At 38.0% G+C, this 13,313-nt stretch overlaps 1 protein-coding gene across 4 annotated transcripts in view; it reads right to left on the bottom strand.

Moving 5' to 3' along the window:
- The window catches only part of LOC123864607 (filamin-A), a 95,159-nt gene that overhangs the window by 14,269 nt on the left and 67,577 nt on the right, over positions 1-13,313 (bottom strand). For all 4 annotated transcript variants that reach the window (XM_045905189.1, XM_045905188.1, XM_045905186.1 and 1 more), the window contains exons 24-39: positions 10,494-10,567; positions 9,486-9,642; positions 8,626-8,834; positions 7,789-7,968; positions 7,405-7,479; positions 6,913-7,072; positions 5,520-5,668; positions 4,557-4,629; positions 3,972-4,139; positions 3,367-3,536; positions 3,071-3,163; positions 2,389-2,533; positions 1,934-2,019; positions 1,483-1,675; positions 748-969; positions 154-317 (exon numbers count right to left, since the gene is read on the bottom strand). In XM_045905189.1, coding sequence (XP_045761145.1) covers positions 154-317; positions 748-969; positions 1,483-1,675; positions 1,934-2,019; positions 2,389-2,533; positions 3,071-3,163; positions 3,367-3,536; positions 3,972-4,139; positions 4,557-4,629; positions 5,520-5,668; positions 6,913-7,072; positions 7,405-7,479; positions 7,789-7,968; positions 8,626-8,834; positions 9,486-9,642; positions 10,494-10,567 — 2,318 coding nt within the window. The remainder of the gene's footprint in view (positions 1-153; positions 318-747; positions 970-1,482; positions 1,676-1,933; positions 2,020-2,388; positions 2,534-3,070; positions 3,164-3,366; positions 3,537-3,971; positions 4,140-4,556; positions 4,630-5,519; positions 5,669-6,912; positions 7,073-7,404; positions 7,480-7,788; positions 7,969-8,625; positions 8,835-9,485; positions 9,643-10,493; positions 10,568-13,313) is intronic.

Here is a 13,313-nt window from a genome sequence, read left to right as displayed (position 1 = left end):
TAATCCGCGTCGCACTGAAAAGGCCCTTTCCCCTCCAACTAAGCGTAAAGCTTGTGCTAGGAGTAGGTATGACCATAGTGCAACGGGTGGGGTTGAACCTTCGACCTTTCGGAATTCAGTCTGCCCCTTAACCGTAGAGCTATTGAGATTTACCTCAGCTTTAACTGTAGTTGTCGGTGTAGACACCACCAGTTCAAGGGTGCCCTCGCCTGCGCCGGCCGCGTCCACGCTGAAAGTGACGGGCTTTCCAACTTCCACTCCACGCTCCTCGTCACCACTTTCGTCTAGACTTAGACCTTCTAGAGTGCCTTCCAATTCTGAAGACAAACATACAAGGTAATTCGTTTTTTACCCGACTACGGCAAAGCTAAAAGGAAGGGTTATGATTTTAGCAGTCCATGTAAGTATGTATGTATGTATGTAGGTTTGTATTTGTGTGTTCCACCGTAGCGCCTAAACTACTGAGGCGATTTTGATGAATGAGGTGTCAATCAATTCGTTATTATGGTCGGAGTGATCTAGGCTACATTTCATATGAAAAAAAAATCAACCTAACGGATGTTACATCCAAAAAAGTCGGGGTCTCCAATTTTTTTTTTGTTTTGCTGATTAAATAACGTGGCATCTCATTGTCTTATTAGCCCGTCTTATTGGCCATATGAAAGAGCGAGACAGAGTATTACTTTGTTTCTGTCTGGTCTCCCATGAGAGCTTACGTAGGTAACTTATTTCAAATGAACTACTTACCACCAGCTCCAAGTCCCGTAACCCTCACGCGTCGTACGTCATACACGTTGCAAGTGAACGGCGAGCCGGGAACGTGTCTCCCGGCGCACTGCACTTGTACGCTGTGTCTGCCCACCGCCTCGGGCGTGTAGGAGCCCGTGTACCGACCGTCGCCGGTGGGAGTGACGCGCGTGCGCACGCTGCTTCCACCGGGACCAGTGACGAATATCGTGGGTTCACCAGCTATGAAAGGAGAAACTTTTTGTTATCAATCAGAGAAATAAAAGATAGGGTGGAATAGAGACTTTTGTTTATGCAGTCGTTTGATGAACATAAACTACATCAAAATGGATATAATGTCTTGAATTGTTTAAAACTAATAATTTTTGTGAAAAAAATTGACAATTGGACGTATTTTCTGTTAAAACGTTTCGAAATTAAGACAAAATTGTGGCATCATGAATACCGCAAAAGAAATATCCAGGATATTTGAGATGCTAAAACATTTTATTGTAATCAAGTGGTAATCAATTTTTTCATAGAACGTTTTTTAGAAAATACCTACATCCATTTTGCTATAGAATTTACTGCAAGAGACAAAGATAGACAGTTGGTTATTAAAGAGTATAAAAACAGAATGAAAAATTGAAGATTGAAATCCATGACATACACAAAGCCGCAGTACAAAGAGCCATAGAGAAGAAAAGAAGAAGAATCCATTACAACCATCCACATGAATTATCACGTGTAACTTACTGTGGAAGCCAGTGAGGTGGATCTCAGCTGGTTCGCCGCGGGGTGCTGAGCTTAGACCGGGCCCTGCGGCCCTCGCGTCCGCGGCGGCGGCTGGGGCTGACACTATACACGTGAACGGAGACCCCGGTACTGCGTGACCGTTAAACCTGACTGATAATGTGTGGGGAGCGGCTTCCGTTGGTTTGAAGTTCACCTATGATAGGGGAAGATCGTTTAGTTAAACTTTAATCAGTCACATTATATTGTTCTATCGTTATATTGTAACTTCTTAATATATTCATCCCATCGAAATCGGTAACTGATTTTCTGACTACTTCCAATAGTCTGATTGAGTTGAAATTGTGCAGACATGTGTGATTTGAAGGATAATAGGTGATTATGGGAGGTGGTGACATGGAGGCTTTTATCCGAAAGGAGTTTCCAAGGGAGGAAAGAACAAAGATAAACATACCTTAAATCGAGCATTTCCTTCACTCTGTACATAATTAGGTACATTTCTGCCATTTACAGCTACAATGATTTCCAAGTTTCCAGCGCCTAGAAACAAAAAATTCATATGACTGACAAAAAGCAATATATGGCCGCCCTTGAATGCAAGCTATCTCTTTACCTTTCGTCAAAATCGTTTAATCCAAGCAGACAGTTAGAAATCCCGTGTGAACTCTTTGATTTTTCGGCATAAAAAGTAGCCACTGTCATTTTCCAGGTCTTCTACTATATCCATATAAAAAATCAGGTCAATTCGTTGTTCCATTGCGACGTAATTAAAGGAAAAACAAAAAATCAATAAACCAACAAACAAACTCACTTTCGCATTTATAATATGGGTAGTCATGGTATGGATTTACGACGAAGAAATTATAAAAATCATTTCAATATTCGGCCATTAAAAAAATTAACAGTTACCGGCATGAGAAGCGTTGATGGTAAAGGCCACAGGTCGACCAACGACTCCGGGAGAGATGTCAGTGACTGAAACACGCGATGCACTGTAAGCTTTTACTAAGAAGGGGCTGCCTTCTACGTGACCGCCCATTGCTCCAGCCCGTACCTATGAAACAGATCAAAATATTCAATTTTATACCAAAGTCTTCGAACAGTGCGTGTTGCCAGTGATGACCTATGGATCCGAGACATGGTCACTAACTCTATGGGCCTCATAAAAAGCTCAGAGTCACTCAGCGGACATATGCTTGGAGTTTCCCAATGTGATCAAGTCAGAAATGAGGAGATTTGTAGTTTCAACCAGAGTTGCTGCGAAGCTGAAGTGGCGATAGACGACTGATAGACGTTCGGGTCCCAGGGTCAAGCGCAATGTTGGCAGACTTCCTGATAGGTGGACAAATGACATCAAACGAGTCGCAGAGAGCCGCTGGATTCAGCCGGCGCAAGACTGCGGCGTGTGGAAGTACCTACAAGAGACCTATGTTCCGCAGTAGACGTCTATCGGTTGGCGATGATGATTCAATTTCACAATTGGCTAGTTACAAATGAATGGTCATGCATCTGTCTGTAAGGTTCGCACATAATATACAAATAACCTAGATGAAAGAAGCAGTAAGTAAGAGTATAGGTAGAAGAATTTTACCTCAATACTGTGATCTCCAACATCTACTGGTACAAAGGAGATTGTGTATCTTTTGCTTGGTTCATTTTCCCCTACTGTCTCTTCAGCAGATACCTGCAACAATAATAATTAAAAATGGCATTTCATTCTTGGAGTAAGAGAAAACGCAAAAAGAGAATCTGTAAATCATAATTTTTAAACTGTATTTTAGCTGATGAAAAGAATCTAGAGAGAATTTGAACGAATAGGGTTATCTTTACATATTTTTTTTACTCCTATAAGTTTTTCTACTAGAAATGGACATCAAAATAATTTACCTGTACAGGAACTGGTCTTCTAGCTGGTCCCAAAACTTCTACATGTGGGGATGTGGGCGAATCCACGCTGAATGTATACGCGTCGCCCACCGACACTTTATCTGGGGATTCCCCTGATCCCGCTCCTATGACCCGCGCAGGCGCAGACACGTGGCATACAAATGGACTACCTGAAAGAGATTTCTACCTGAAGAGCTTCTATAACGATCAATTAATTTTACAGACAAGAGTGATATCTTAAATGAGTATTTGGGTATTTGAGCTAATGCCCAAGCAGAAGAAGCACCGGAACAAACTGAGTCCTGCCAAACCTGACAAAAGGTATCACCCCAGCATAATCAGAGTTCACGATAGATAGGGAGCTTGAAAAAAAAACGTCGAGGCTTCAAATTGACTGGCATGCGTCAAATGCTCCTACATTTGACAATAGGTAGCCTATGAATAGTTTCTTCGATTTCCCGTCACCCATATTTGACATATCGTCGATTGAGGAACAAACCGAGAGTTCCCTCACACTAGTTCACTCTGGCTTCATGCTGTCAGAGATGCTTCTTATACATACTTGAAAATGAGATTCTTAAAGATTTGAGAGGTTGTTAGTTTACCGGGAACATGGTCTCCGTTGAACCGTAGCTCGACGGTGTGTGGCCGAGGGTCTCTGGGCGTGAAGCTGATGGCGTATGTATGGGCGCCTTGGGCTGCAGCAGCCGTTGGCACGCGTCCACCATTCACTGTCACTTCCAAGTTGCCAGGCCCCGCCGCCATTGTTTCCACTAGCCAAAAAGGATGATTACGTTACTTTGATATTTGTAGCACAGAATACATAATACCTTCCTGGTATAAATAGCTCACTCCGCAAAGATGTTTAAGTAAATAGCGACTTTTGCTACGACGCAATAAAGTGCAATTCAGCTCACACAGCACTGTGGTCTAAAATTTAATAAACGTGTGGTGAAACTCAAAATAAACAATTATCGGTTGACTGGTCGGTTTTGAAATCTATCTGAGGTTTAAAGACAAAAAATCACACTGTATTACAATATAGTAGTAAAACCAAAACAATAACTTTCTCTGTCACGCTCTCATGAGCTTGGCTGCGAGCGAGGAAGATGGATAGGCGTCATGATTCATATATGCAATGCGACCATTATGCAAAATTTCTTATATATTTCTAATTTAATAAAACTTACCTAGAAACGTTACAGGTTTTCCGACGGTGCCGTGTGCTACATCTTTGACTCGGATGGCGGTGACGTCGTATACCTGTGCAAAGTACAAAGTGTATTGGCATGTTTGCTGTTTGTTGATGTTTACTTTATCTACCATTTACTACATTATATTAATTACTAGCTGACGCCCGCGACTTCGTCCGCGTGGATTTAGGTTTTTTGAAATCCCGTGGGAACTCTTTGGTTTTCCGGGATAAAAAGTAGCCTATGTGTTAATCCAGGATATTATCTATCTCCATTCCAAATTTCAGCCAAATCCGTCGAGTGGTTTTTGCGTGAAGGAGTAACAAACATACTTTACAAACTTTCGCCTTTATAATATTAGTGTGATAATATATTCAGCTTACACAATAAGACAGAGATGGCGTTATGCGTCACCGTTACTTCCGTCAATTTAGGTAATTTCCATAAAATTATCTCCATACGGTAGTTATTCCTACGAGCATTAAGAAGTTTCACTTTAAAAAACCGGCCGAGGGAGAGTCAGACTCGCGCACCGAGGGTTCCGTACTCAAGCATTTTTTTTTTACATTTTGCATGATAAATTAAAAACTATTATAACTACATCAAAATAAGTAAAAAATTGTTTTAGAATGTACAGGCCTTTGCCTTTTATATGATACCCACCCCACTTGGTATAGTTAACTTACTTTCAAAATTGAAACACTTTTTTTTTTGTGATGTGACCATAAGTTCACGGTTTTCGGATTTTTCCCTTTACTTGTACTATAAGATGTACCTAACTGGCAAATTTCATGATTCTAGTATAACAGGAAGTACCCTATAGGTTTTCTAGACAGACACGACAGACGGACAGACAGACAGACAGACAACAAAGTGATCCTATAAGGGTTCCGTTTTTCCTTTTGAGGTACGGAACCCTAAGACTAATTAATAATAACCTAAATAGTATATAAAACTTACTTTCAAATGGAATGGGCTGGCAGGTATGGGTACAGAGTCCACAAGCACGTTCAGTCGATGCTCGCCCACAGCGCGAGGCACAAACTCCGCTCGGAAGGTGCCTGCCCCCGCCGCTGCTACTGCGGCCGGCACCGACGCTCCGTTGGGACCTACGCCCCACGATCTCTCAACTCACCGCTACGCCCTTACTCCAACTCTTACTGTCTTTCCCTTTTATCTTTAGCTATTTCTATATTCTCTATTTCTTTCTTCTAACTTTTTTTTTCGCAGAGTGGCAGTTCCATTTATAAGTAAGTGCTAGTTTTATAATCTGTGAATCTTTTGTCTTATTGACCTACGATTGTTAGGAGTTAGGGCGAAGCGGATGAGCTTTGTAAACGAGTAAAAATGTATGTTAAATTATGCCTAAATAATAATAGTTTATGTCTTTATTTTAAAGTCGATTGAATACACTTCTAACATTATGTTAGTATATTTTCTTTTGGTATTATTGTGAGCAAAAGATCTTAGCCTAAGTTAGTAAAAACATCAATTTCAAAATAAATTGATAGTTTATATTAAAATATTTAAAAAAATGATAAAAAGCATGAGTTAAAAGGTGACGGTTAGTATTGCAAAGCGATTTTTTTGTTCTTTTTTGTCTTTATTTTTGTTATCCTAACTACATTTTCTACTATTCAGTCATTCCTTCAAAACTTTTTCCCTTAAATAAAGGTATGTGCATTTTAATGATTTTGATTCATTTCATGTCATTGTTCACAATGATTTTATCTATTCTGTCTTTTATGCCAGCCTGTAAAAGAACCAAATTATGCATGAAAAAATGACTTGACAAATGCAAGCAAAACACCATGACATTGCAATGTAACATGATTATAAGTGTTAGTTACATAAAAAACTCTTTAAAAAGTTTGTTTCTCTACAATTTTTATAGATTAAAAAATAATTGTCTACTTTTAGGCTTAACTGAAAAGACTTTTAGCTTGAGAAGAAAAGTTATGCTATCAATTGCAAAATATAATGAAAGGACATTTGCAGTTTGCACCAAGAAAGTTGGTTAAGCCGATTTTAAGGATCTGAGGCGAAGCAATCAAGTCTTGTTGAATGTGCTCTGTGCAGATCAAAAACGTGGCATTAGCACCGAACTAGTAACTACTGCAGTACAATAATAATCACAATCGTTGCTATTGGTTGAATTTAAGATACTACTGCGTCTGTGTAATTTGAACTAATAACTGTCAGTCAGCCAAAACTGACTGTAATCATCACTTTAGATGTTAAACTTCAATGATAGGGTCTCTAGTATGTTACTGCCCATTTCTCATCTTTCATGGTGCATTCAGTGGATTTTAAGTGTTCAAACTTGTACTCAAATGGATTTTTGATGCCTTACCCTCAACGTTGACCTCAATCTGGTCCAGAGTGGCAGACGAGTGATGTAATGTGAGCGAGGCAGGTTGGTGCAGGGGAACAGGGCCTGGCAATGTGACTCTGGCGGCGATTCCACCACCTTCTGACACATCTATTATTAAAGGACATCCTGGGACACGCATCTGTGAAACAAATTAAAGATCAACACTAAATTCTGATTAAACATTACTCTTTCATGCCATTGTAAGTCATACTTTCACATAATATTATTTATATATACTTATAAAAACAACTTTGTTTATTCTTGTTTTTGGTAATATTTTTGATACCAACATTTTATTTGATAACGATTTTGGTATGAAATGAAGTGGTCTCATTTTTATTTATTCTTAATGTCTTGTCTGTCATGTTGGATTTTTCATGTCATAATATTGTAAAATATTATTGCTATCATTACATAACTCCATAACTCATAATTTATTATTGTAAGATTGATAAAGAAGTGATTCCTTACCTTGTTGAAGGAAACATTAACTATATGTTCGCAAGCTTCTGTTGGTGTGAATGATACTGTGAACCTGGCATTTCCCTGTAACAACAGATTAATTTATTAATGAATATCATAGCTGAATAAATATTGGACAGAAATGCAGTAGACATCTTAGACTGCATCATCACTTACTACCAGGTGAGATGATTGCTGTCAAGGCCTTACTTGTATCTGAATAAAAAAAGTGGACTTGATCTGATTTGATAGTTTCGTCCAATCCAGCTTTCTGTGTGCCATAACTATAAGAGTTATAAGATTTTTAAGTATAAGTATGGCACAAGTTACAAAAAAGATGGCAGATTTCGGCTCTAAGATGTAGATCTAAGATGTGTCGTGTATTTTTCTCACTTGCGGATGAACTTGTGTTGGTATATTAAGTCCTCTGGCAGCCACTGTGATTTCCAGGTTTCCCTCACCAGCTTGTGCCGCGTCCACCGCCAGCTGCACCGGCACTCCGATGCGAGCTGATGATCCACCAGTTACGCTGACTAGTTTACTGTCATATGCTTTGCAGACAAATGGAGTGCCCTGAAATACAAATTAAATTACTTAGTTAACTACAAAGACACCCAAAAGAAAAAAACAAAGTATTATAACATGTTATGTAATTTAAGTGTGTAATTCTGTGAGCAGTTCCATAACAAATAAAATAAAATAATTTTAGTTACACTAATCTGTCGACTAGCTGTAATTTGTACAGGTTCTTATTGAATAAGTGACATCTATTTTTATTATGTATTCTTAATTAACTACCGAATTCCTATAAGTCTCTGTACAGTAAGTAATCAGTAGGTACCTACTTACCAAGTAACTTATTAAAGTTCTTTACTAGTTAAATAATATGTATGTTAAGATACAAAATAAACTCTAATTAAATTGATTGTTCGTCTAGCAAATACCAATACATTTTTGAAACTAAACTTTTGAAAAGGTTAAACTATATAGGTACCTACTAAGTAGAAGTATGTTCAGTAAAAAATCCTGAATAACTATTCATCTTCTTTCTAAATTGGCGGCTATGCAGGGCGCTTCATACCCTGCATCCACGTCCTGTACCTGTTTTACAGTTCTCGTCCAATACTGATTGCCACCAGGAACAGCAGCAGCTTCTTAACCGAGACGATTTTCGCCTCTCTGAGTCCAATACATGAATAATTATTCAGTTTTTAATTTTTTTTAACTTACAGGCACAGGTTGGTTATTATAGTGCGCAGTCAGCGTGTGAGGTCCAACTTGCTTCGGCGTAAAGCTGGCCACAAGCCCTGTCAGAGCTTCGCCGGTGAGGCGCACTGGCACTTCGCCCCTCGGCCCGCGCACCGTCACAGTCAATTCGCCACCGCCAGCACCTTCCACTCGCACCGAACATGATGCCACCTCGCCGACCGATATTAGTTCTACAAATTTCATACAATATTAAATTCAAAAATAAAAATTAGCTTTGTTGTTTTATCGTTTTGTTTGTTTTGCTTTAAAAACGTCAGTTGAAATTCATGTCCGTCATTGTCAGTGTCAATTTGACGCATCAGTTCTAAAATTAAAATAAAAGTTCAGAAATTCCTAAGAAAATACAATTTTTAGGGTTCCATTTCTCCAAGAAAAAAGAGCCCTTATAGGAACACTTTGTTGTCTGTTTGTCTGTCATATCTGTCAAGACCAGTTAAAGGAATCAAAACCTATAGAGTAGGTATTTCCCGTTAACCTAGAATCATGCAATACAATCATGCATAACTAGCAATGTCGTAGCATAAGTAAAGGGAAACATAACAAAAAAATAAAATGTGTTATTTCTTGTACGATGGTACGGAACCCTGGTATACTCGACCAGTACGCACCAATATACATTTACTCTTTGGTACGCACTTGTCATATTTGCTGCAGACGTACCTAATGTGTAACTATCTGTCAAACTTAAAGTTGCGTGCCCAGGCCGCCGATGAAATGCCGTCTAACCACTAGGCCATCACGGCTTTTTATATCGCTGCGCGCTGGTATTAACATGGCAAATATTTTCATGATTTTGATGCAAAAATGAAACAAAAACTTACCAACTTGTGAAGTGTCTATCGTAACTCGCTGTGCGGGTGCTACGTGAAAGATAAAAGGCGACGAAGGTACGGGTTCTCCATTGAATTTTATATCTACTCGATGTGGTGTTGGTGTCTCCGGTCTCCAGAATACAAGGCAGCGACCGCCACCGACCACCTAAAAATAAAATCACACTAATATTATAAAGGCGAAAGTTTGTATGTGTGTGTGTGTGTGTGTATGTTTGTTACTCCTTCACGCAAAAACTACTGGACGGATTTGGCTGAAATTCAGAATGGAGATAGATAATATCCTGGATTAGCACATAGGCTACTTTTTATCCCGGAAAACCAAAGAGTTCCCACGGGATTTCGAAAAACCTAAATCCACGGGGACGAAGTCGCGGGCGTCAACTAGTAGTAAATAATTACTTAGCACACTTAAATTCTGCCCATCCGCACTTGCCCAGATTATGGTCAAACACCTGACAACCACAAACAAACAAAAAAAATTCTGAACACAACATATTACCGGTTCCTCTGGTACTGCAAATGTTCATGGGCCTTGCTCGTTTGCTCGCTATTTTTATTCAAAAAACCCTTTTCATTTTGAAAGGAGACCCGTGCTCAGTAGTGGGCGGGAGATGGATTGATGATGATGATAATGTTATGATGACTCGAATACACATCATGTAGAAGTATTGACAAATTATACCTATATTATTTATTATGTTTCTTTCTTCAAACCCTCAAACCTTCAATGGTAATAAAAAAATATTATACAGCTTATATCGCTAATACAGCTAGTTACATTCTACAATAATAGTTTTCAATAAATAATTCATACAACTTCGCGTTCTAGTTTCAAGTTCTAAATTAATAGTTACATACCTAGGAGTCCCTTCAAGGTATTTAATTTAGGTACTCGGAGAGTTTAGCTTATTAATAAGGCAAGTCTAGGCACTGTCAATAGCAGCAACTTGTAGGGTTTACTTAACGGAAGTTTGCTTAGGTTAACGTTGTACTTACTTGTACGTGATTAGGGACTTCGCCCTCATTGATTGAAATTTCTAATTGCCCTTCACCCGCAGCGCTCGCGTCCACTGTAAAGAGAAACACGGTTTTCAATTTACTAACAATTAACACTGTTTTTTCCCTTTATTTTTTGCGCTCTTCAGCTAAACGATTACGGTAAGTATTTTTATTTAAAATGATAAATCTAAGCTCTCGTACAATGAATTTGATGAAAAAAAGAAACCAGACTCGCAATAGCCTGCAAATCTTAATCAAAATTCAGTGCTAAAGAGTTAAGAGTAAATAGGTATTTCTATCCGGGTACATACGAGTACAAGAGTAATAAAAATTGTAGATTGTTAAACATGCCCCCGCCTGCAACACTCCTCCGCGTCCACCATATTGTTTTGCTTGACTCATATAAATATGAATAATATATATTATAATGAATAAATAAAAAATGACTCAATTACTTTATTAGGTAAGCGTGAACGCAATTTCCATTTAAAATTATACACAAACAACCATTCTAAACAATGACATAAGTTTTATAACTGTGCAGTATAAAACAATTAATTGATTTTCTCTTTTTTATCTAAATTTTTTGTTGAAAACAACGAAAACGCGTTAACCGGAAATATAATGGGTAAAACCTAACTGGATATTGGGAATCGAAATGGGTAGGCTTTGTCCGAAATTTTTGCTTTATAATCCGAGCTTTGTGCGCGGAATATTCTATTTAGTGGTTCTCGTATTCAGTTTCAATTTTCAATAGAAGTTTCATGATTCCATTGAACACAATTCATGTAAAAAATGTGTTGATCAAATCTGCGTTTTTTCGTTACGCGCTCACAACCTGAATTAGGTGTGGCTATCGATTGATCGAATGATATGTATGGTTTAGTAATCAATAAAGCCTTGGAGAGATTAAAAATCACTAAAATCCTTTATTGAAATTTAAGATAAGTACTTTTATAATATCTAAGTAAAATTGCATACCGCAGGTAGTCGTCGCTCGCCAAATATTTCCGATCGTATCTGAATTGCTTCTATATAGTGCATTGTTGTAAATTGAACAATCATTATGCAAATACGACAACATTTCTCGAATAATGTACCTGTTCAAATTAAATTTCAATGGGTACATTATTCACATTGAACTGCCCGTAGAAATGTTCAAAGCCTGATTAAAATAGGTATCGGTCTAACATTTTGTTATGGAATTGATGGCATGGGTAATTCAGCAGAAAATGTCTCCATCATATACGAGGTTGTGTTTGTTTGTTTGTTGGTTTGCCCTTCAGTAACGCCGCAGTGGAGCAACGGGTCGACGTGATCTCTTAAAAGTTAAAGATCTATGGTAGGATACTTTTTATTGCGATAAATCAGAGTTCCCCCAGGATTAAAAAAAAATCTAAATCCACGCGCACTAAATCACGGGCATGAGCGAGTAGTAAATTAAATAGTAGGTAGCTAAATTATTATTAAAATGAACCTTAAGGTGAACGCACACTTATCCGAACTGAACGCGTCGAACGAAACGAATTTTAGAATTGATGAAACCTTACACTTTTACCCGAGTCAAATCAATCGAATCGGAAGTGTGCGAGGTTTCATGAGATTTCATATACAGTACATATATATTCTAAAATTCGTTTCGTGTGACTCGTTCCACGCGTTCGGTTCAGGTAAGTGTACGTTTACCTTAATGTAGCACAGTTAGAATCATGTAAGTGTTCTAAAACGGCCAAAAGTTTTTTTTACTATGCTGTGAACAGCCATGAAATAAGTGCAAATGCATAGTTAGGTACTTGCAACGGCGGATCCAGGGGGGGGGGGGGGGGTCATGGGGGTCATGACCCCCCCTGAGCTGGTTCCAGGACTTAGGTGGACCACTAATTGAACATAATGATTTTATTTATATATTTTGTCACCATACAGATTTTATGTAACTACATACCTTCAATATTTAATTAATTTTTATATACCTAATATAATAACTTTGTATGATGGCAAACGTTTGGGAACGAACGCATCGAAAATTTGAATTTTACCGCGCCACACTTGCGCGCGCTTGTCGACTACTTAGTACGTAACGTCTAGCTAGACCTAACCTCAATCGGAACGACTAAACTTCAACATAATATCTTAACATAGTTAGTTCTAAGTTAAAAAACTAAAATTTCTTTCTACCTATACCTAATGTGTTTATGAGTGTACCATGTAACTATACTGTAATAAATAAAATAAAATAAAAATAAAATAAGTATTCTTAAAAATTGTTGCTGCAAATTCATTAATTACAAGAAATGATAAGTAATCAGTTTCTCATTATTCCAGTGCGTGTGTTTTAACTTAAATGTTATTATTGTTAACATGGCCGCAGCCAAAATAAATTGTTTTCAAAATGCATAATATACTAGTTAGTTCTCGAATTTACAAGTTTTTTGTAAATCTATCAATAAATTTGCGCTCGCTTCGCTCGCGCTTTTATATTGTGTTAGTTGATTACCGGAACTTCGTTCAAACCCCGTGGAAACTCAGTTTTTTTGGATAAAATACCTAGGTATACAATGCAAGGTACCACTGAATAGTACCAAATTTTACCTAAAAAGATAAGCCCTGAAAAGTACTTTCGCTAATATTATTTCGTAAATACAATTAATAAAAATTTCACACTCGCTTCGCTCGCGCTTTTATTCTATTAGTTGTTTTTGTAGTAGTTACCCGGAACTTCGTGCGCATGAGATTACATTTTTGAATATCCCTAGAAAATCTTAATTTTTCATGAGAAAAGTAGAGTGAGGTGCTTTAAAACATAACATTTTTTATGGC

This window comes from Maniola jurtina, chromosome 4 (genome assembly GCF_905333055.1).
Source record: "Maniola jurtina chromosome 4, ilManJurt1.1, whole genome shotgun sequence".
Classification (NCBI taxonomy): Eukaryota; Metazoa; Arthropoda; class Insecta; order Lepidoptera; family Nymphalidae; genus Maniola; species Maniola jurtina.
The sequence above is the reverse complement of the archived record's forward strand: the minus strand, read 5'-3'. Positions and strand labels throughout refer to the sequence as shown.